At 35.9% G+C, this 24,053-nt stretch overlaps 1 protein-coding gene across 1 annotated transcript in view; it reads left to right on the top strand.

Annotated features, from left to right (window-relative positions):
- KIF6 (kinesin family member 6) overlaps window positions 1–24,053 on the top strand; it is a 167,311-nt gene that overhangs the window by 58,805 nt on the left and 84,453 nt on the right. The window contains exons 11-13 of the mRNA XM_086482232.1: window positions 10,674–10,779; window positions 11,664–11,805; window positions 13,902–14,114. Coding sequence (XP_086338358.1) covers window positions 10,674–10,779; window positions 11,664–11,805; window positions 13,902–14,114 — 461 coding nt within the window. The remainder of the gene's footprint in view (window positions 1–10,673; window positions 10,780–11,663; window positions 11,806–13,901; window positions 14,115–24,053) is intronic.

Here is a 24,053-nt window from a genome sequence, read left to right as displayed (position 1 = left end):
TAAAACAAAATGGAAAACAAATGCTCTCGACGTTTCTTCCGAACGATAAATTATAATACAACACAATTTACCAGTCCTGTGAATAAAGTCCTGTGTCTGTAATTCTTACTTCAGAATTCTGTGTTAAATGGCAAACATTTACATTACTATGTCATATTTTTGATTTTATTATTTTATTCTCACAAATGTTGTTTCTGCAGGTCTCATTTTGTTTATTTAAAAAGCACAGCATTAAAAATTCAGCTAGACTACATAACTGGTTCAGAATGTAGTTCATAAAATGCTTCCAAAATCTGAATTGCTTGCTTTGGATCTTACCATCTACTTCCTCGGTTGTAAAGGGCTGATCTCTAAATGTTTCTTTGAGCTGGAGAGTTAGTTTCTTGTTTAGAGGGGGAAAAAAAAGGAATACTTTGGACTATTTTATTAAAATGTAGAAAATAACATCATACATCCCAAATAGAAGGAAATTGTAGTCTCACAGGCTTCTGTATTATGCTTTAGAACAGAATTAAATGGCCTTCATATGATTTTGGGGGGTTTTGGGGTTTTTTTTTTGGAATTGAGAGAAGCATGCCAAAAGTAAAAGGGAGAGTATTTTTTGTTTGAATCATTCGGGATTATTTTTTCTTTTATAAATGAGCTCACTAGCAATTTACAATGTGTGCCCAGAAAGTCAGGATTTCAGATCAAGACCCTGTGTTCCAGAGCACCCACGCTTCCAGAGCCTTTGCCAGTTGGAATTCTCTAGGAACAGGACCGGAAGTACTGCCTTAGCACTTTCATTTATTAATAACTTTACCTTATTCCTTTCAGATACAGATGTTATTACAGATGCTTCTATTTTTTACTTCAACAGTTCTATATTGTTCATCTTGCTCAAGTCCTGGATTTCTCATTACTGCTTTCTGTCTTTCATTTGTCTGTTCCAGCATCAGGCCATCTGTAGGCTATCACGGCATTAACAGTATTGCGCTGTGGTACCGTATAGAGCTTTAACAGTTACTCATACTTAAGCTGTTGAACAAATGGTTTCATTTACAAAGCAGAGCAAATGTTCTTGTTTGCTGATGCCAGTGTTCAGTTTCAGTTGCAAGGTGGAAGAAACAGGAGCGGATTACCTTGCCTTATGTCAACACAGCTTTGCAAACAGTGGGTTGGTGCAGAAGTTAGCAATTAGCCTGACTGACACAAGTGTGTAGGCAATATTCAAGAGAAAAGTAGGTACCTTAACCATAAAGTCATCTTAACATGTCTCACATTAACGTCTAGCTTAGCTGCCTGATTTAGAATGCTATTAAATCAATGTATTTCTCTAGAGGTTGTTTTTTCTCTTAGATGTTATAAAGTCTTTAGTGACAGCACAGGAAGTTGATTCCTAATGCAGGTGCCTAAGCTGGGTGATTAAAGTGTAAATTCTTTTCTTTGATCTTGCTGTTTTGTTCCAAGGTCACTGAAAGTAGAAAAAAAAAATCTTATATTATTTAAACTTATCACCTTTTACACTGAAAATATTGAGAGAGAACTTAAAGTTCTCTTCAAAGATGAGCAAGTTTGTTTTACCATGGGGGGGTAAAAAAGGAGACTACTACGTACTATGTCCTGTTTTCTGATGTCGAGGAGCATACCAACCAGATAATGCCACATGCTTTCAAGAAAGGTAATGAACTAAGTATAACTCGTATTCGTGAGTTGTAGGGAGAAAAGAGAGCGTAGCTGAATTGGATTATTTCCATGTTTGAAAAAATCTTGGAGCCCATTTCCAAATATGCCTGTTCAAAAGGCTCTGATCATAGCAGCTTCTTGAATCTCACTGAAATTCGTTGAACGGTTAGAGTTGCTTCTGAAAGTATCACTAAATACCTGTTTGCATCTTTTGTCACTTTAAATACTTTTTGAAAATCTCTTTCTTCTGAGCTTTGATATCTAATAAATAACTTGTAAGTGACACTTTACACTTTCTTTTTTCAAAACTACCTCTCTTTTCTATGCTGTAGGAATGTCTCGGTGAGTCCTTTTGACTTCTTTGAGTAGTTTTTAGGCTTGCCCTATGTATCTTCCTTTTATTTCGAGTTCTTGCCACCTTCTCTTTAGAGATATTTATATTTTTCAAATTTTGATAAAATGAAGCTTAGTTTTCTCTTGCCACTGTTAGGTATACTCTAGTGATTAGAATGTGATTACTGTTACGGCCACAAATATTAGCTGTCAGTGAGCAGCATTTCTTTATGAATGTGCTTTTGGTTTGTTATTATATAGCGCTGTTAAAGAAGGAAATCGTCAACTCAGCAAGCTACTTGACATGTCTCTGCAAAAAATTTGCGTGTGTAATATTAGTGTAGGCATTTTTTTTTGCCTGTATAAGCCAGTCTTGGTCTTTTTACAGTCCAGGCCAATCTCCTCTTGACTTACTGCTACGAAGATTCAGCTCTGTGTTCATTTTGTCATTGGAACGAGTGATTTTCAACTGTGTAGAAACTTTTTACATCGGTTTGCCACACTGTACCCATCTAATTTGGAAGGGTCTCCTCACCTAAGGAGGCAGCAAAAATGGCTTTGCCCGTATGTCTAATAAAAAAAAAAGGTGGGATTATATCTGTAGTAAGAGGTGTTTGCTTCTCTGTTGTGCAGTGCGTGTGTTTAATGGGAATCGTTCATCTTTGTGTATGATACTTTTTGCTTTTCAGAATTAGAAGCTCTATTTTCAAAATTTTTACCCTGAAATAACGTCATTTGATACAACTGGGAAAAAAAAAATCTAAATGCTTTGTTTCAGATTGAATGTTGGTAATCTCTTTGGATGCCAGCCTATCAGTTATTTTATAAGCACTTGGCCCCTGCTGAAAATTATAGATAATTAAGAATATAAAGTTAGGAAAGACCATTTAGTCTAACAAACGTGTTCATATTAGATCAATAAACACCAGCCAATATACAATATTTATGAAAATCAGTTTATCTCCATACATGTAAATCATTGGCCACATTGCTATGTTGTCTGTTTTCATCCTTTCAGTTTACATTTCGAAATATGAGAACACAAAAATTTTACTGTGTCTGTGGCTCTTTCGTTTTCGTTTTGTGAGGTATCATGACTTCCTCCTCAGGAACATTACTGTATTGATAACATTATTCGAATCTTACTGACAAGCTTTATTTTCACCATTTCAGAGAATTACTTAAGAGAGACCTGAAAGTTTAAAGGTCACAATATTTGCTTGTGGAAGTATCGTAGGATTCACTCCATTATACCGACTCAAAGGCCAGAAGTGTTCCAAACTAAAAGATTATTTTGGAGCTTTCCATTATATATTAAAGAGCTTCAAATTACAGCAGTGGTAAAATTTTGAAAATCTGAACCCAATGGTATTTCTGAGGCTTTCCAACTCATCTGAGGCTTTTAAGGACTTTAAGTTAACATCTTGCAGGATCAGTCCCAATATATATAATGTCATTGGATTAAAAATTCTGGACTTGTGCATGATTTCTAGAGTCTCTACGTGGTTCACACAGTCTAATATTCTGTGAATCTCTTAGATAACTTGGTATAATTGCCTATTTCATGGGTGCACAGATTGAGGTACAAACAAAGTGAATTGTCCATGGATTTAAAAAAGAATCAGTATTAGGGTTTACATTTCCTTATTCTCATTCAATGTTCTAGTGCCTGGCTGTATGAAACAGTCTGATCATTTCTGGACTATTCTTTGTCTTTGAATAATCTACTATGAAAACAAGAAATGGAAAATACTAGAAAATTGCCCCCAAGTTTTTTGTTTGTTTTAAATACACAATTTGGGAGGAAGGCTGCAATAAAAGAAAGATTTGCATTTTTTTGTCAAAGTTCATGCAGACCTACTTCTGTTTCACCTTATCTCATCAAGAATATTGTGTTTGGGGTTTTTTTTTCTTTTTCTTTTTCTTTTTTTTTTCCTCACAGGTTTTTATGCAGTGGCTAGCTGGAGGAATGCCTGACAGAAGTGTCAGTTCGGTTTGCATCTGTCTTAGACTCTGCCGTTGTGACTGACTCCTGAGAAGCAAGCGGTGCCTCAGAACCTAGTCTTTAGTTTCAGAAGCTTTCCAAAACCAAAACAAACAAAACCCAAAACAAAACAAAAGGCAGAAGTTCTGCCACTCGCAGCAATCAATTTAGTTTCACCCTTAGTTTTGTTTCTTAAAACACAGTTGCTAATATAATTCAATACCATTGTTTACAGACTGGCTCAGATGCATTTTCAGTTTACAGGATGAAACTGAACCTCATAGCAAATTTGTGGTATGCAGCTTTATTATTGCTCAACTTCCTTGTACACACACGTTTAAACACCTCCATATGAAGTGTAACTGCGTTTAGACTTTCTCCTTTTGTTGCATCAGTAGCCAAAAGGGGATCTTTGTCTTTATTGTCCTGTAATAGACTTTTTTTTCAGTTGTTAGAGCCCTGTATAGATACTTAAAGTGAAAAAAAAAAAGTGAAAAAATCTTCCAAACTGCAGAAACAGAAGACACACAAGGACTTACTGCTCTTACTTCCCTGCTCTAAGACCGCACCAGATCAATGCAGCCTATTCCAGGGCTAAAACTATTCTTACAAATATCTACTGAGGGAATTGTGCAAAGGCTTAGGTAATTGGTTCCACTATTTACTTACCTTAATTATTATTATTTCATCCAGGAGTTAACCCACTTTGGTTAAATTAGAGCTAAAGCAGTCATTTCTGGGTACAGAATACAGCATTATCCTCTATATATGTCAATTATGTGTTAGACAGTTGCTGTCATGTCCATCACCCGTCAGTAATGTATTCCAGGTCTTGTCAGGGCAAGCTCAGATGTGTTCCGTGTACTTTCTCTTCTTTGTCGTGCTATTAGTAACAGTTCCTGGAAATACCTTCCATTTTTTTCCTATTCACCATAGCATTGTTGACGAAATTTGCTGTTTAGAACCTCCATGGTCTTCCCATACTGATGCACACTTGAAGCTCATTTATGTGGTTAGCTCTTATTAAATATAATGGTGATTTTGCTTCAACTGTCACGCATTTTTAGATAAATAGATTCGTCAAATGTGTGGAGATGTGGAGTTACTTTTTTAATAGCATAAGCAGAATTATTAAACTTAAAGATAACTTTCAAAATTAATATATAAAGGAAAAAAATGATATGGAGTATGTTACCGGTAGGAAAGCTATTGCAAAAGTCTATGCAAGCAAACTTCCTTAATTGAAGCAACCTTTCCGATTACCTCCAGTGTCTCAGTAGCTTCTTTGTTTGCAGCCTATTTTTCATAAACTTGGATTTCCATCTTGCCTGTCACAGAGTTCACAACTGACACACAAAATTAATTGTTCTTTAAGGGAATTTAATTTTGATACATAATACACAGTGTCAGTGATCAGGGGTTAAAAGGCAAGCTCCCCTAGAAAGGAATCGTGGCACACAAAGCAAGGTCAAAATGAGTCCTTCCAAATCTGTGTTTTGAGACCATGCATCCTGCATGCTGTTGAGAGCTCTAAACTTTAAAAACATACTCGCAGTTGGCTAGGAGTGCTTTTCTGATGCATTTCAGCTGTGTAAGTTGCATCCTGGTTCATGCAGACATATGACTGATTCAGAAGTGGATTTTTTTTTTAAAAAAAGATGGAAGTCTTATTTAATGAACGGATAAAACTGAAGTAGAATAGTGCTCATCTAATCATGCTGGAGCTGGACTTATCAGAAAAATTACAGGGAGTAAAGTAACGTGGAGAGAAAGCTTTTGTGATTTATGTATGGTCTAAATGGTGAGCAGGCTTCATTAAAATAGAATTCCTGAAGGGTGGAAAGTGACAGGGAGAAATAAAGTTGGTAATGTAAAAGCTGTCTGTGAGCTGCCGTACACTGTGTTTACATTATTCGCAAAAAATCTAGAGTGGGAAATGCTAGACTAAGAATTTGGAACTGATTCACAGTCGCTAACCAGACAGCACTGTTACTTTAACGTGTTTCCATCCCAACTGTTTATGACTCCTTTTGTGTGAGCTTTGTTCCCAGCAGCAGCGTAAGAACAGGCTTGTGCTTGACACAACTTGGGTTTTCAGTCTGATGTCATGACTCAAACTCATCTGGATCAGCACTGTAGTACCTTTCTTTTAGTACTATGTTAAAATGTATAAGACCACTATCAAAATGAGATTTAAATTAATCTCATAAATGATGTGATATCGTTCCCATGGCATTGACTTTTAGAAAATTATTTTGTGTGTTTGGAATTTTTTACTCGTGTTTTCTGTTTTGGGGTTGTTGTTTTTTCTGATGAGCACTGAGAAAGAAAGCCCCATTCTTTGTTTACTGCTGTTTTTTACAGAAAATGTGTCTTTGTTTGATGCTTTCATATTCTTCCTCCTTCAGGGAATTTCTGTTGGGAAAACTATTCTTCCTGATACAGCAGGGTTCTGGCAATAGGCTTCAGCATACCCTTGCTCTTATTAGTATAAGTTAGACCTGCTGTTCTTAGGGCAGAACCTTGCAGTCTTAAAAGCAAGAATCGAGATGGATGAAAAATCCCCTTTTTAGGCTTCATCTACTGTAATAACATTAAGTAATAAATGTTTAATGGTCTGTAACTTCCTTTACCTAACAACATACAAGAGAAAAGGAAGAAAAGGCAACCGTTTTGGATCTCCAGAAGTTAGAAGAGACATCTTCACCTGACATTGATTTTAAATATTTTTTCCTGTCTCGTGAAATTAGCTATGATTATCCTTGCTCCAGATTTGATTAGCACAAATTCTGCATGGGAACATTATTGAGAGCCTTAGTGAGCTAAAACTAATGAAGAATGCAGCAGCTGACTTGCTGATGTTATTAACTACAACAAATAAAAGACTGTTAGTTTAATATTTGTTTCTACACAGAAATAGAGATTTTAGCATTTTTAAGTATAATTTTAGGGGTTTTTAGTTTAGTGCTTTCAGGGCAAGTATCTTGTGGCTAGGTACTGCTATTTCATATTGATGTAGACGTTTCTGATGTAACTCACCACAAAAACGTCTCAAATTTAAACAACTTAAATTGGCCATCTTACATTAAAAGAGTATCAAATTCTGAAATAAAGATACATGCCGCATATTTCCACAGAAGCAATTAAGTGTGACTTATAAGTAATTCAGTAATTTTCAATTCTGTATTTGTAGCTAACCCCATAATTGTGTTTTCATTGAATTTCAGTTAATTAAACAGCTTCCATCATTGCTTTTTCCTATCAAGCTGAGTGCGCTTCAACTTTCTAAGCTAGGCAGTGAGAAGACTTGGGGCTAAGTGTTTTTAATAAAGGTCTCTCCAGTGTGAAATAGAGTTCCTGGTGCTGATCTTCGGACAGTACGACATAGACCATCTCTTTAATCAGGTTTCTGCTCCAGTGAGTGTGCGTGATCTGTCACTAGGCTCTTTGTTGTTATTTCATTACTAAGTCTTTGGGTTGATTATCTTACTTTTAATTTTAGTTGGGGGATTATTCTTTTTGCTACTGATGGATGTCTTACAAAGGGCTTGTAATAAGCTCATTTTGTAAGTTGATAATAAGAAGAGAAAAGAAATAGAAATATTTCTTCTGCAGTCTGCCTCTCATATAAGAACTATAAAGTCCAGCACTGCTGTAGTGCTACTCTTCATAAATAAAGTCAAGAAAGAAAACAAAAATCTCATACTGCAAGCAACAGTGTTCGTAAATACTGTGGAAGGGGGAGTTCGTACATGTCTTGGTTTATTTTTTTTCTGCTTGATTCTATCTGTTTTTCATCATAAGCTTTAACAAAAGCGTGTTGGGCTTTTTTCCTCCCCTGTAGTTTATGAGTTACCTTGGCACCTCCAGCCGTGCTGTAGAACCTATGTACATGAACATCTTCGATTTTGCTAAATTATTTTCCCATTGACTTTTGGCAATAGCTGTAGTGTGGAAATGAACATTCAGCCTAGGGTGTTTTGGGTGAAGAAAAGCTCAGTCACAAACATAGGAATTTTTCAAATGCGTTATATATTGTGTGCCAAGCATGCTCATTCCTTTTGCAAGTTCATTTTCAAAACTCCCTTCTTTGAGCAGCTTTATTTCCTAATTTCTGTTTTGTGAGGGCATGCAAATATTAATCATTATCCTTGGCATAACAGCAGAAACTTGTCATCAGTAAATTTTAGGGATTGATTGCTCAGGTCTTTTTGAAAGAAACTATAGTCAGCAACTTTTCCAGGAAACAATGTACTGACTATCAGAGAGGTCAAGGTCTACGGTCTCAGAGCTGAGCCACAACAACTGACCAAAAATACTTAGTTTCCTATGCTTTTTATTGATTCTACTCTGACTGAGGTGAAAAAAGACCTTGAGAAAAAGGACATTATTGGTTTACATCATGATTTCATATTATCTTTGCTCTGCCACGTATGGATGCCTCTGAGTAGGCAACTAAAGCAAGATTTGCTAGGGAGTTCTCTGGATTTCTTGTTCTCCATGGGTTTCTTGTTCCTCTTGAACATCAGTGCTGGGACATTTTATGTGTTTTTCTGGTTTGATTCTTGCTGATGTATGTTCTCGCAACAGTCTTTGGTAGGAGGAAAACTGTTTAATATGCATTCCTCTGGTAGAGAATGGAGGATCAGAGCTATCAGAATATTATATTATTATTATTATTATTATTATTATTATTATTATTATTATTATTATTATTAGAAAGGTGTTATCCGTCTCTTGAAGGTAACTAAAGGAAAATCAAAAGCCATTTTGGCTCTCCTTTACTTACAAAAATGGTTTTCTTACTCTACCTCTTTTAAGAGGAAGATGACTACAGCCTGCACGTGGTTTTGACTAGAAAGAATGTGTCAGAGTTGCAACTAGATGCCCTATACTAATTTCTTAAATCTTTTACAGCCCTATTCTATATAATTTTACACTCTATTTTTCATATGTTCCATATATTTAAATTTATTTTTATGGACATTTATAGAGATAAATATAATAAATTGTCTGAGTCAGTAATATGAGAAGGAAAATCGTATTCATCCTGTAGAATTATATTGTCCTTTGTTTCGAAGTCATCTAGCAAGCAGATCTATCTTGTCTAATACATGCTAGGAAAAAGAAAATGTACAGTCAATATTCCTTTTTTTCCTCTTATTCTTTGTCTTTTCCCCTGCTCCTTTTGCGATTCTTTATCGTCTCCTTGATTTATTGTGTGAATATCTCTGGAAATTAATTGGAAGTATCATTGGGTTTTTTTCATTTGTAAAACTGCAAATCATGCCATTGTATAAATTCATACGAGGATGTTTCAATTGTTTTCACAATCCATGAGCTGATAAATCACTTTGGAAAAAAAATGGTTCCGTTAACTAAGGTCTGTTCATGAAGAAGAGAAATTTCAAGTTGCATCTGTCATGTTGTCAGTTTATGTTTTACTTCTGTTTACTACTTCAGTATACTGGAGGAACTCCCAGAATATCCAGAGTGTTGTCAAACTGTGTGTTTGTTTCAGAAAGACTTCTCGTAATTTTTGCATGGAAACCTAAAAAAATGTGAGGGATGCAGACCAAAATAAACATTTAAAATCATAGAATTATGCTTTACAGGGCATATGGCTGTCACTGTTGACCACAATCTGCCTACTGAGTTAATGATAATAGCGTTTTTGGGGAACCAGGAAGCCTTCAATGTAAACCAGTGGATGGCGTTCGAACTTGCACTTGCTATTTTCCAGAAACGTCCCGTAGTAAGGTGCTAAGGGCTAGTTTTGGCTCAGAAATACTCTGCTCTTTTTCTTGACAATGATCTGCCATGCACCCTGGAATGAAAGACCTGGAGAGCTGGTGAGAACACGCAAGAGGAAATCTGACTCTATCCATATAGCTGTGACGTCCAGCCCAGAGGCATGGTATATTATGCCCGTGTAGGTTTCCAGTCTGAATATTTTAATCTGGTTTTGAAAAAGCAAGAGGATGCTTCTGTGTGCCAGATTTTCTTATGAAGACTGAATTACCGAAATAAGAATAGCTCCTCCTTAAGGAAGATGCTGTCAGACGCTTGTTAAATGAGAACAAATTGCAAGAGAATAAAATGCAAATGGCATCTCATTAATCAGAAGAGCAGCAGTAGGTCTTTGACAAGTCTATAAATACCTGCATCAAAGGATAGGTTGCTTTGCTTGGTGATTGGAGCAGGTAATTTTATGTATGAAAGCTGTGCTATCTGTTGAGTCTTGTAATGGAAAAGGAAGTAGATTTTTCTTGTGCACAAATGATCATATATATTAAAAAATCCTATGCCCAAAGCCTCTAAAAGTCTAGTCTTCTGAGAGGGCAGGCTTTAGAACTTTTCAGTTATGAGATAGTAGAAGAGCAGAAGGTTATAAATTAAATTAGAAAAATAAAAGATTACTTCTTAGTTGCTTTTAGTTCTAGAACTATTCCTTAGCATTGCAAATATGTTCTGATAGGAAGTTGTAGACTTTCCAGTATCAAATCCAGGTTTTAGTATCAGGAACAAAAGTACATCGCAATTGCATGGACCTTGAAGGAAAATAGCCTGCTAGCATCAGTCAGCTTGGTGAATGTTGCGTTGTATTTCACACATTACTTTACAGAGTTGTCTGCTTGTTTGTGTTGTGGTTGTTTGGTTTTTTTCCTTAAAAAAAGTTATGTATTTTCAGGTTGGATGAGTTAATTGAAATCTTTGTCGAAGATAACGATCCCGATAGCACTCTGGATGTTGGTGCTGACATGCGCAAGATCAAGTACTGCTTCGTTCATATGAAGGTATTTCTTTTAAACGTGGATGAAAGTGCAGCTGGCAGCGAAAATAACTTGGACATTTATGGCTGAAAGGTGTGAAAGAAATGCAGTACAGTTGAGAGGCATTGGAAAAGGGTAAAACAATTGAACTATGAAGTGCGTGGAGGACTGACAGAAATTTGAAATTTACTTGGAAAAATTCGGCAGCATTTTGTGGAAATCACAGCAGGGACTTCAGCACACAGTAAATTGTAAGAGAGAACTGGAAGTTATTGGAATCAACACAGACAAGTTATTTGTATAGGGGTAGATGTGTCTATCTGTATTCCCAGCACTATGGAGGCTTTCTTGCAGACAAACTACCTTGAAAGAGATAAAAATAAAGAGTGAAAACACCACATCCCTGAATCTGTTTGCACTAGCTCTCCTGATGGTGTGGTAAGCCCTTCTAAATCATTGAGCAAACAAGACACACTTAAACCAAGAAGAACAACCGAAATTATTAGGGAAAACAATAGAAGATAATATCTACTTTTCTGTATTTTGGGGCATAGTTTTCCAATATAATAACATATACATTCCTGATCTTAATTTATTGTCTTTAAATAATTAGGTTTTAGTTATATTTTTAATACTGAAAGCTCTGTGGTACTAGAGAAAACTGGAACTTAAGTGTAAATTCACTTGTGAACTTATGTGTAAGTACTTATGTGTACGCTTGGTAGTGAAGATCAACAAATACAACCTGTTCCATACTTGACACGACACATGTAAGTTGACATGATTTTGTTCTGCCAAGAGTCTAGAAAGACCACGTTTTCTACCATAGCTAGACAGTCTCAGAGTAGAATAAATACATTGCTGGAGGTAAAGTTAAAAGAGTGTGGTTTTTTTGTTTCTCCTAATAGCAACTAATGAATCATTCAAAGATTTCTGATAACAAACTGCTCTCGCAACACACGTCTGAAGAAAAAGACACTAACAAAGAAGCAGGAGAAGAAGAATTGAAAAAACTGAAAGCACTTCTGCAACAAAGAGACAATGAAATCGGTATCCTTTGTGAGGAAAACAATGATATTTGGGTTTGAGCTGATCTGCTGACACCGGATTTTGTGTGTGTGAGATACGCATTAGCTGTATGGAAGGAAATTCTCTCTACTGCGCCCACTGTGTTAAAGCAATTACTCGTTTCCCGACTTTTTTGTGACAGGACTCCTGCTTTGCACCTGCTTCTATCTCAGTTGTGACCCAAACCAAAATCCTGGCTCCAAGCAGCACTGAGCTTTAGAAAGATAAAGCCAAGATCCAAATACAGTGGATCAGGCTGCACCCAAAACACTCTCCTCGAACAAATGAAACCATTTTTTTTAGAATGGGAAACTCTGATGCTGTATAAAGACCAATTTATTACCTTACAAATAATAGAATTTCCTGTAGGTGCTGTTTTTAGCCAAATGAAGTGCTGCTTTGGGGACTATTGGGCTATTTGCCTTTAGAATAAATATAAAACTTGTACTTTTTACATGCAACTTTAAAATCTAAATGAAAGCTAAAGCTTTTTGCATGTAAAAATACTAAACTGCTCAGACATGCTTTGTCCATCTCACTGCCTCACAGGAAACACGAGTAGCTGCACGGTCGCATGGTGAATGGGAGTTGGTTTCAGCAGGCTGACAGAACAGCATCGCTGTGCCTCTAACTTTGTGGCTACTTGGTAGGTAAAATTCAAATATGGCAGAGACCTGAAAAAATGGGTTTGTTTTTCTTTTGAGTTTACAGCTAACAGAGTTTCCTTCACAGTTATTAGTAAAAAGGAAACTCAATTGCATTCTTTGTGCTCAACCATTCCGGATCAATTTTATGTGGATTTTACGTTGGGTTGTAGCGTGCTACCAGTCTGAACTGAGGTGGCAGGAAAACTTCTCTATTGCTGCTCTGGCACAGAAGATAAGATGTTCATTTTCCAAGATGCACTTCCAAATAAATTTAGCTGTAACACTGACTTCTCATTTCTTTTAAAATTTCTTCAATTTTCATGTCAATTTTAAGACCTAGTTTCCCAGAAACATTTCTTGCTGAAATAAATTATTTCATTAGTGTGAGATTGATAACAAAAAAAAAAGCAAAACACCTCTATCTAATGCACTTGTGCTTGATAGAGATCTACAACTTGCTTTGCAGAAGTACGAGGAAGAAACTTGTGTAAATCCCTGTTAGAGTTACACAGGAAGAATTAAGAATTAAGGCTTTGAACACAACACTAATTTGCAGAATCCGCAGCTGCTAAGTGACTGTTCGTTATCATTAGAAAATTAATAACATGTCTAACATGATGGAGTGGTGGGAAGTATGGAAGCTTTTTAATCCATAAACTATGAGGTCCTTCTTGCCTATGGTAGCTAAGAGCTATCATAACAACTGAATTGTACAGTGGTTTATTATGACTTCCTAGTCCAGTTAATATTCCCCAAAGACTACTTAGATTTTCTGCTGTTCATTTAGAAGATTAATTAGGATTCAAATGAATAGCATATTAAAAAACATATCACAGGGACTTCTGTGGTTTTGGCTGAATGCACATAGGATTTTCATTGTAAGCCCTCTATAAGCTGTTAGCCAAAATGTATTTATACCAAATATACTTCCAGTAAATACAGTTATTGGAAGGAATTTCCTAAAGACCTGTTCTGCATTTTAGTAAACCTTCTTATCGTGAAAAGCTTACAGATGGGATGCCCTTCCCAAGCTGCCTGTAAGTTAAGGGAGTTTTTTCTTTTGTTTGGAATTTTTTTTTATTACAGAACTTAAAAAATAAAAAAGGGAGTGTCACAGAATGGCAGTAAGACTAGAGTTTTCATTACTGTCTGTCTGTAAATGCTTTTATCAGGCATTGATTGAATGCGATCAATAATTGTGGTCAATGTGTGAATTTGTTGCTGTTCAGTAAAAATGAATCTGTTGTTTGCAAAAACTGAGGTGGATGAATGTCATTACAAATACGCCCAACTCTAAATTCATATTCACTTATAGGCTTCCGTGATATGAATTGTTCCACCTGGAAAAAAAATAAAATTAAAGATAAGCCAGGGTGATTGCTGCTTTATGAAAAAAGAGGTCCTTAATGATTTCCTTAATGTATCTTGCAGATATTCTGGTAAATATGCTAAAAAAAGAAAAAAAGAAAGCACAAAATGCTCTTTTCCAGCTTAATGCTGCCTCTGCTGGTTCTACGGTCTTGGAGCAGCCTGTTTCTATAAACCTGGAAGAAAGTCAGAGCCCCTCTAGCTGTTTTAGTCTGAAAGAGGTGAAACATTTCAACTCTTCAATTCACAAACTACCTTTTCTTTCCAGAAAAACAGGTTAGTGGAATTAATTAAGTGAGCAGTTATTGCATTATTACGATATGATTTACAGCATATCATTGAAAGTTGTACCAGTACAGGAAAGTTTTATTTTCAGTATGAGCTTTGTGCTAATTCTGTGTCCACAAATGCAGGGATTTACATTTATAGCCCTGTCAAGGTGCTGATGGCTTTTACAAGCTGATGTGAATACTCTGTTGAACAGTTCTACAAAACCAGAGTATAAACTCAGTTGCAGACCCTTAAATCTTTAAGTAAACTATCAGAAAAGGATTTTTTGACCATAATTCATTTAAAAAATACCTGGAAATAATATTTTCTCCCCTGGAAGATTTGAAAATACTGACTTTTAACAAAAAAAAAGAAATTTAAATCAGAACTCCAGATACTGAGATTTTAATCTTCCAGCCTAGGAGAGAAATGTTACATTCAGGAAATTTGAAATGTCATTGATTATGCTTCTAGCTCTGATATCAGATTGTAAACACAGAACTTTTTTGTGACTTTTTTTTTTTTTTAATACTATACACTTCAGAAATCTGGGCTATATTTACCATTTTTAATAAACCATGGCGATAATTTCTGTTGTTAAAAAAAAAGGAATGGATTAAATGAACTGAGACGTTAGTTCCAGAAATTGCAAATATCTTCATTTTTGTGCATGCAAGTAGTTTTAGCGAAAAGGTAAGTTCTGGAGCAAGACCTTAGTAAGTGTGAACACAGTAAAAATTTTTGTTCTGATTTATTTTTTAAAAAGAAAATTTAATTGTTTCTCAAGCGGTTTAATAATTCACATCATTTGCAAACGTGTTAGAGCTGAATTCATAAATAATGCATTCGTTTAGGATAGCTGACACACTCAACACCATTTTACCATGCACCATGCCTTTGTCAGCAGATGAGTGCTGTTTGTACTGATAAAACTGATAAAAGGTTTTTATCTCTTATAGTAAAGCCCGTGTGTCGTCATTCATACTTTATTGTAATTCTGTTTTGTAAAATTTAGTCGCTGAGCACATCAGCTACATGGGACAGATGGCTGGTACAGGGAATCTGCCACAGTGAAATATTGTCTTTTTAATCAATAAGTAAAACTAAATGTATTTGATTCCCGTCCTGTTCACATAATGAGTTTTAAATGGACCTCTGTCTGGGATTAAAAGGTAGTGTGTTCTGAGATAAGACTTTTTTTATATTATTGGCTTGCACTTTATATGGTTTTCTCATTCTGAAAGTAGCTGGAAACTTACTCCCTTCTTTCCAGTTCTTTTTTCAATCAGTTGCTAAGTGTGAACGTGAGTCCTCCCTGAGGTTCACTTATAGTTAATTTATTTTCAAACATTTCAGTCCTATTGCTTGTGGGCTGCAGATAAATAAAAAGTTATTTTTGGATGATTTTAGGTGGCCATACATCTCTGCATTCCTTTAGAGCGGCCTGACATTCTGCAACAAGTCTAGCCCAGTAATGTTGGCAGCATTTGGACTTAGAGTCTTCTGTAATGCATAGCTGTGGTAATGATAATGCTTTAAAGCATTATTTCTTAAAATGCTTGTGTTACTGTGTTCAGGGAATATGTAGAATGGCAGTTGTAAAAAAACCAAACCTCCCCCCCCAAAAAACCCCAAAAACGAAACAAAAACCAAAAGCTAGTAGAAGCACTGCTAATAATACAACACATACAGACTTGCAAGTATTTCTTAAACCCAGCCTCATGAGAGAAATGAGTCTCCAGGCTCTTTCATGCCTTTGTGTCTCTGAAAACGACAGTATTTTCTGCCTAATATATAACTTCATTTTTTTCTTTGTTTTGTTTTATTTCTTCAAGTTCTAAAAGTAACAAGCTTCAATATCTTCATATTGAAACTAACATTTGTATTAAAAAGTTCTTGTAGACTGGAGATTATATATTTTTTCAAATCAGCTTGTTGTAGGGTTTTCACAGTTTGATCCTCCGTGGTACCGAGAGACATGCTTGAGAAAAATTCACTATGTAACACTTGTAATCATATGCAAACAGTTCATCAGAAAATGTTGAAAAATGTCTCACTATGTACTTGTAGACAGTACAGAGAAAGCCATCATATCAGATGCTTTGCTACAGGAGAATAATTTTAATGAAAGTTAAATAAATTTTTTGGATGTATTATAGCTTTTTTGTAGTATTTAAAATTACATTTGAGATTATACAAATTTAAAATTGTATCTGAGATTTTCAAATAATATATACTATACCAGAACGGATAATGACCCCAAAATTACAAAAAACAAAACAAGTATTTAAGAATTTGCAGTAACAGTTAGAATAAGGCCAGAGGGCTCAAGAGAAAAAAAACAGAGAGAAAAGTTCTGAAAGTTAGTCAGTAAAAATAAACCCAGTACTAGGACATGCAGCCTATGCCATGATAAAAAAAAAAAAACAAACCCAAACCACAGAACTATAAATTACAGGTCAGTATCACCTGAAGCAAAAGACTGTATCCATAAGAAGCATCCCACTTTCTTTGTAGATAAGTTACTCTTTTAAGATCCTTACCTGCAAAATACCATAAAACCTCAAGTGTTTATGACTATTTTTCTATTTTATCATAAAGCTGTGACAGGGCAAAGATACATCGGTACGTTCCTTGGCAACCAAAACCTCTTAGTTCTGTCTGCAAACGGCTAGGGTATAGCTCTTTTTCCTGTTGGACTTAGACCTGGACACATTGTTATGCTTCGGACTTGATTAATCCCATTTATTCTAGCTAAGAATGAAGTAAAATGTCTTAAAAGAACACCATCTGGTGAAAGGCACAGTGGTCAACGTACATAGCAAAGTAAGTTATTAACAAATATGTAACATTAATACTCTGATATCCACCAAATACATACTCTGACTTAAGGTTTTCCTTTGAACGTTCAAATTTCTGTCTGGATTTGAGAAGATTTCTCATCATGCTAAGCTTTTGACAGCCTACTGCAGCAATGAAATTGTCAACTGGCTGGGGAGGCTTGTGGAAGAATGGGAAAAGTTTGATATGGACCATTGCAAAAGTATGAAATGCTCTTCTCAGGAGATGGGAATTACCGTAGACCTCATCAGGACTCATAACTGATTCTTCTAACATTGTCTTGCACTCTTCAATTAATATGGCTATTAAAGAAATTCCAGGAATTATGTTGTCAACCCAAAACTTATAAATACTGAATCGTGCACCTTAAAAGATGAGATTAAATGTTCAAATCATTAGATTCCAGAAGAGTGAGTTCTAAAAGGTACAGAGGTATAAGCAGTATTTACTGTTAATATTTTGGAAAACATATTCTGCTGCATCCTAAATTTTCAGAACTACCTGAAACCGTTCCTAGAACCCGATCTTACAAGATTTTAAGGATATGTGCTTAAATCTTTATAGAAACAGCAACTCCATAAAATGCAAATTAGACCACGAAAATCTCTTCTCGCTTCTACCCACGGGTCTGCTCTCCTTTTGCCCCGATTCCCTCCCCTGGCTGGTGGGGGGTTGTCAGGTGACAGAGCGACCGTTATAGTTTATCCCTGGGTACAGGCTGAACGTAGGTGACCATCCAGGATACTGGACTAGGTTGATCTCGCATCTGTTCCCTTATGGCAGTGCCTATGTGTGTTTGTTCTTAATTTATCTCCTAAAACAAAGGAGAGGTTGAGAATTTGATGATTTCTTTCTTATACCTCTTCCTGTTTCTGCATAGAGCACTCTTCCGTATTGCTTCTTTCCATTCCAAGTTACTGAGCTGAGGAAATCCCTTTTCTTCCTACTCTTCCTTTTTAGCATGTTCCTTCTCATTTTATAGGAAGAGTTTACTTGTTGGTGTCATAATAGTATTAACTAAGCATGATTATGTCCTCATAACATAAAGCTTTTGATAACCTCAGAAATATGTTAGCAAAAAGTAGCTATATTTTATTAAGAAAGGACTAGTATAATTACATCTTTTATGTAATGTTGCTTATTCTTTAGTCTTTAAATAAGAATCCCAGAAGCATTAGCAAATTCTCAGCTTTGATACTGTGCTCTCTCTTTTTGCAAACAATTGTGAGTGTATGTACACGTGAGTTTTCTTTGAACAGAAAGTAGGAACCAGCACGTCAGCTCAAACTGACTGGGTTGTTGAACATTATCTCCTGCGCTCTGCGTTGTCAAGGACTGATATTTCAGAAGTTTGGATGATGACCTGACTTTGATTCTGTCCGGACTTTTCAGCAGGTAGAAGAAAAGTGGAAGTGAGGCATCATCCTCACTCAAGCACAGAGCCTCACTTTTGCAAATCGGCAAATAATATTCATCATTATAAAGTTATCCATTCTTTTCAAAATCCATCGCGCTCTATACATAGATCTTCTTGTCTATAGGCATTAAGGATTTGCTGAAGATGAGTGGAAGGTCTCGGACCTGAGCCAAGGTCAAACTCCCAGGTAGAACCTTTAGTGTAATATTAAAGCTATTCTTCATCATGTAAACACTTTGCATACCTTATGTCATTTATGAAGATTTCGAGTTACAGCATGTAGTCTATAGCGTGTGCTAACGATTTTAACAGTATAGTTAGTTTGCAAGCTTTCTTGTTTTAATTCAGTTCTTTCAATTCCACAATCAGCCGGATTCAATGTGATAGAAAATGGTATATCTAGTGTCTCTGAAGTCTCTAATCATGTCTCTAATGTTTTCCATTCTCCTATCTCATTTTCTTATCCTGAAAACAATTAAAATAGGAAAGTGGCAGAAAGCATAGGGAAAAAATATTTAGTTTAGTGAAATAGTTGTGGGAAAGTCTAGTTAATAATTAGTTTCTTAAAAGACAGATGATTTAATTTAGAACCTTTCATTTATTTTGCAGTTGATGTGTTGCGTAGCTTTAACGTTTGTTTGCCCAGAAACAGATCTTTACCCCTCTGTGATAGAAACTAGAGTAGTTGCATTCTGTTACTGCCATGCTAGACTTGTGCTGCTTTTGCATCGTAAAATCTCAAGACTTACTCACCTGTTACCCAGTCCGTCTGAAAAAGTAATTTCTGCTGCTAAATTTGTGAAAAGTGGATGAATGATAAGAACACAGGCAGCCTCGTGCAGGCAGAGTTTGTTTCTCTGTATGGTTAAAAATTGAATTATCTCGTAGAACTGCTATCTCTGTGTAGTGAAACATTTCTCCCGTATGATCTAGGGCCATTGCTGCGTTGAAAGATACAGGTAACCTTGTTTCTAGCCTATCCTGTCCAGACACTGGTTTAAGCAGGAGAAATGCAGCCATGCTGTTTCACTGCTGAGCTGGAGGTAATAATCTGTGTTAAGAGGAAGATTTTTACCTTGAGCTCGTCACAGCAGTAAATCAACTCCTGGATCAAAGTGTGCACATCTGTATAGGTGTGATTGATTTTTTTTTAGGTCCATCCTGCATCAAAAATATATGCTCTTATGTATTATATATAATATAACACATCTGAAAAGGTTTGACATATCATAGTATTTATCTTCCTGTACATTCCGTCTTTTCCTCGCCTCCCATATGCCTGAATAGCCGCCTCTGATGGTAATGACTCTACAAACACAAAAACAAACAAAGCCTGACACCCCAGATTTGATTTCCAAGTAGGTCTTTGGGCAGCATTTTATCATATTTTCCAACTAGTAGTAAATAATAAGTCGTACAGAATTGATTTAATGTTAAATGGTATTTTTGTTCTGAACAGGTATGTTTTTAACTGCTTATTTAAATATCAGGGCTCATATTCAAAATAGTATTGTTAGTAAAATATTGTCAAACACAAGGTTTGATGCCAGTGAAAGACCTAATGAGAAGGACTGTAACTGGACATGCGGATTGTTGCTGCATTTTGTATTGTGGGTGTTTCAGTGTATGTTACAGCCTGTATGAGGATGTTCTCCCTGATGGTTAGAGCAGAGGAATACACCAGTGCAGCTCCCTAGTAATGCCCTGGGTTTCACTGATGAGTCTGGGTTACATAGCATGGAATTCTGCTTACACCAGTTTACAGGTTTGTTTTCCTTGGATCCCAAACGACTTTGTTGAGGAGGGAGTGGTAGGTAGGCTGCCTGGAAGCTGTGGAAGGCTGCCTGCTGCTGACATTGTGGCAAGCCAGCTGCCACCGCTGGCGAGGTTTCACAGCTTGCAGAAGGCAGTTAGCTTAGAGTGATCAGACCAGAAGATTTTATCTTAGTCCAAGCGTTACACCATGAAAGGGGAGAACTTACTTTTCAATATTCAACCACAGAACACTCTAAATTATAAATCCATAACTACATGAGTAAGAGTGAGCAAAACTCTCTAACATACTCGGTAGCTGCTGTTATTTATTGCATCGTAATATCTTTCATAAATCTGAAACAGACATCACTCTCTGGCTATTAATTTAATTTATGTTTCAGATGAGCATTCCAGCAAATGCAAAGAGAAGTTATTGGCATAATAACCTGAGCTTTACAAGTACTTCAACGACTTTATTTTTAATACAATAATTTAGTTCATCATGAAGTCTCTACTGCAGCTTTAATTTTATTCCTGATTCATCTCTAGTAGAGTAGAAGTCCAAATTCACATAGAGAACTGCATATAATCTTTCTCAGGAGATGGTGTCAATTATTACAAATTAGTGGTTTCAGGATAAACCAAAGTGTGAATGAACCTGGCAAAACAAGAAAGAAATCGGGCTTCATCATACATGTCACTGGAGTGATAAACGTTTTGTTGTGGTTTAGTTTTATTGTATTATATCACCACTTCTGTACAGATAAGTCTTATTTTGAAATAGGTCTCAGACAGCTGCTTGCTTCTGGTGTAATTCTGTCAGTGTAAGAGATGTATGATACCATTTTTCCTCCTGCTGGATTTGTTTTTTCTCGTGAAATATAAACAGTTTGGTTACCAGAAAACAGTGTGAATATTGTGACATTCAAAGAACACAATAAATCTTAGTAAGAGCTTCAAAAGGTTGTATATGCGGATGGGCCTGAGAGAGATTATTTTGTGCTCTCAAGAGGTTTTGTTAGAATCATGTTTTGACTGTTTTTAGACATTTCCTTTATCTTTCATTGAGAAGATGTGAGGTTTTTGTGAGAGTTTGGTGAAGAACTTACCTGCTTATTTTTTTCATTCAGGGTTTAAGATCACTTTTTGCTAGGCACTATGCACGCATGTATAAAAAAGACCGTTCCTGCTGAAGGGCTGACAAAATGAAAGGTGAGAGGTAGTTTGTATAAACAGATGGTGATTATGAATAGTGGGAAAGTAGTGATGATAACGCACCAACTGCTCAATTCTGAGAGCTAAATACTTTCATCTTGTATTAAGACTTCTCAAAATATTTATCTTGGCTATTTTATGTATTTATGTAATAATTTGGGGGAAAAGCTTCCTTCTATTGTTGGAAAACCCCCACAGAAAGCTGCCTAATGGAGAGGATTGACTGAGGTTTTCCAGCAGAGTCTCTTCTATGTCCGTCAGTTCAGAAAAAGGCTGGTCTCAGCCCTCCAGAAAAATTAAGTGCTTACCAAACCTCTGTGTTTTTTGAAGTCTTTTCTGTGTCCGGTAATGCTTTGGGATATCTGGGGACAGACTCTTGGCACTGTGCTTATGACAGATCTTGTGTCAACAAACAGATGTACACATTTTATTGCTATTTGGTCAGCAAAAGAGCTCACTGGTGCATTTAGGGCATTGTTCAGACTTAGTGTTGATCCTTCTCATTAGTCAGAAAAGAAAGTATGTGCTATATTTTCTATTCCAAGCCCAGGAAAAGTATATATTCCATTTGCTCTCCAGCTGAACTTCTACCAGCCCTTAGTAAGATGTAGAGAATATTTCATTGCTACTGTTAAATTTTTGTAACTAATATTTAAAACAAGATGTGTTGTTTTGTTAATTTTTTAAACATCAAATGTTTTCTATGATGTAGAGTGATTATTTGCTACGACAAATTTTTCATTATTGCCAAGTTTAAGGACCAAGCAGGAAGTATCAGACTTCACTGCTTAAGATTTAGGTATTTTAAAAAGCCTTCAGAATAAATTCAGCAAATGTTAATAGTGAGCATATGCTTTTGAACAATTTTATGGGGCTTTAATTCCCACAATTTTAAGAGTTATTTTCTGTCATTTCAAGCCACCAGGTAAAACATGTATTGCTAAGGCTTCAATTTATGTCATAAATATGAATGCATGTCTACCTTCAGGCACGTGTTTTGTAGCATGTAATTGTGGGAAGTTTTGAATTTGTCATGTGATTTTGTACATTTTGGTATCTCTGAATATCATAAAGATCACGGTATTATTTCCCTTTTTAATCTTGTGAAATGAACAAAAAGTAAAAATAAAAATTCAGAGTAGGGTCTAGAACAAAATTTCTCACTTTAAGGGTACATTGACTGCAATAAATACCAAGATTAACTCTGTGAATTTATAGAAGACTCAACTAACTTTTGGCATTTGCTTTTTTTTTATTTGTTTGTGGTTGTTTTTTTTCCAAAATCTGTTCTTCTACATGTACCATTTCCAAGAGCTTTTTTTGGTCAGAATTCACAGTGATTCCACTGTGAGTTTTGCTTCAGTGAGGACTTTGAACTGAACTTGCTGAGGTCAGTGAACAGTAAGAACCCAATGCGTTGTTGGAGGCTCTGTAGAAACATCTCTGTAAGCAACAACAGATGACTATTCTTTGTTATGAAAAAATATAAATACACGTTGTAAGATTTAAAGTTAAGTGATCTCTTGCAATTGTTATTCCATAATAAAGCCATGTGTGTTAGGATTTTTTTCACCTTAACTAAGTGTTTGTAAATATGAACATAGGGTTATTTTTAGGAGATGAAGCCCAGATTTTGTCTTTTGGACCTCGGTCTCAATTTGCAACATCAAAGGCAGATTTTGAAAGTTTTTAATGAGAGTGCGGAATGGGTCATTACAGTACTTTCATTAATTTTTCAGAGATTTTGAAATTTAATTATCTAATGTATTGAAAATGCTGTTATGTAAAACCACTTATTGCTTATATGACCATCAACAGCTTTTTCTTTCTCCACATTTATTTAGTTTTACAAAAGATTTCTGGTTTTTCTAAGATGCCCATCATGTCTGTCTTTCCACTTCTCAGCTGGGAATCTCTTCTGGTGTGGAATGTATGTTTGGAAGGTTGTTAAAGATGCTTTGGGCATTTTTTACTGCCTTCCTCGTGAGGCTGTTTAGATGGGGAAACTTTCCAGTATTTTTATGCTAGTTTACTGTTCTCTTATCCAGATTAGTCTGCTGAAATGTAACCCAGTGTTCCTTGGAAGTTCTCTGCTATTTCAAATCTTTCTGGCTTCCTGATTCGTTAGCCATATTTTGGCTGTCTACAAATGCTGTTGGATCCTTTAGACTAACTCCTTAAAGATGTTTTTGGGTTTTGTTACTGAAGCTGCTCGACTCTTCGTATTTTAGAGGTAAAATATACACTTCTGAAAGTTTCTGCTTACTTGAAGGGTGACTGAATTCCTTTATATGTTGACTGTCAGGTTTGGCAAACACATCTGTGAAACTTCCATGTTGTTACTGATATGAACATCAGACCCAAGTGACTACTGCTGCTCAAAGATCCTTGGGATGTAGGTAGTTATGGCCACTTTTCTGTAGCAAAAGTGGTGTGGCTAAAGAAAGTGTTTAACACTGGTAAGAATTCAGCAGGAATTCCAGTTTTCTTCAGACTGCTGAGCTCTGACTCCGACACAGTGAATGGTGGAAGCTAGCAATGCCAAAGTTCTAACTGGTCTAATTCTGTAGTGTGTTGCGATGCTTACAATTAATCTTTTCCACCTTAATAGTTTTCCCGGTTTTCTGTTTTTCAGTTTTTCCTGATAAGATGTTTTCTATAAGTGAGTCAGTTGGTGAGTGTTAAGCAAAACATTTGCTGAAAGATTTTGTTGGTTT

The sequence above is a fragment of the Leptosomus discolor genome, chromosome 2 (assembly GCF_034619465.1).
Source record: "Leptosomus discolor isolate bLepDis1 chromosome 2, bLepDis1.hap2, whole genome shotgun sequence".
Taxonomy (NCBI): Eukaryota; Metazoa; Chordata; class Aves; order Leptosomiformes; family Leptosomidae; genus Leptosomus; species Leptosomus discolor.
This window is presented reverse-complemented; position numbering and strand designations above follow the sequence as displayed.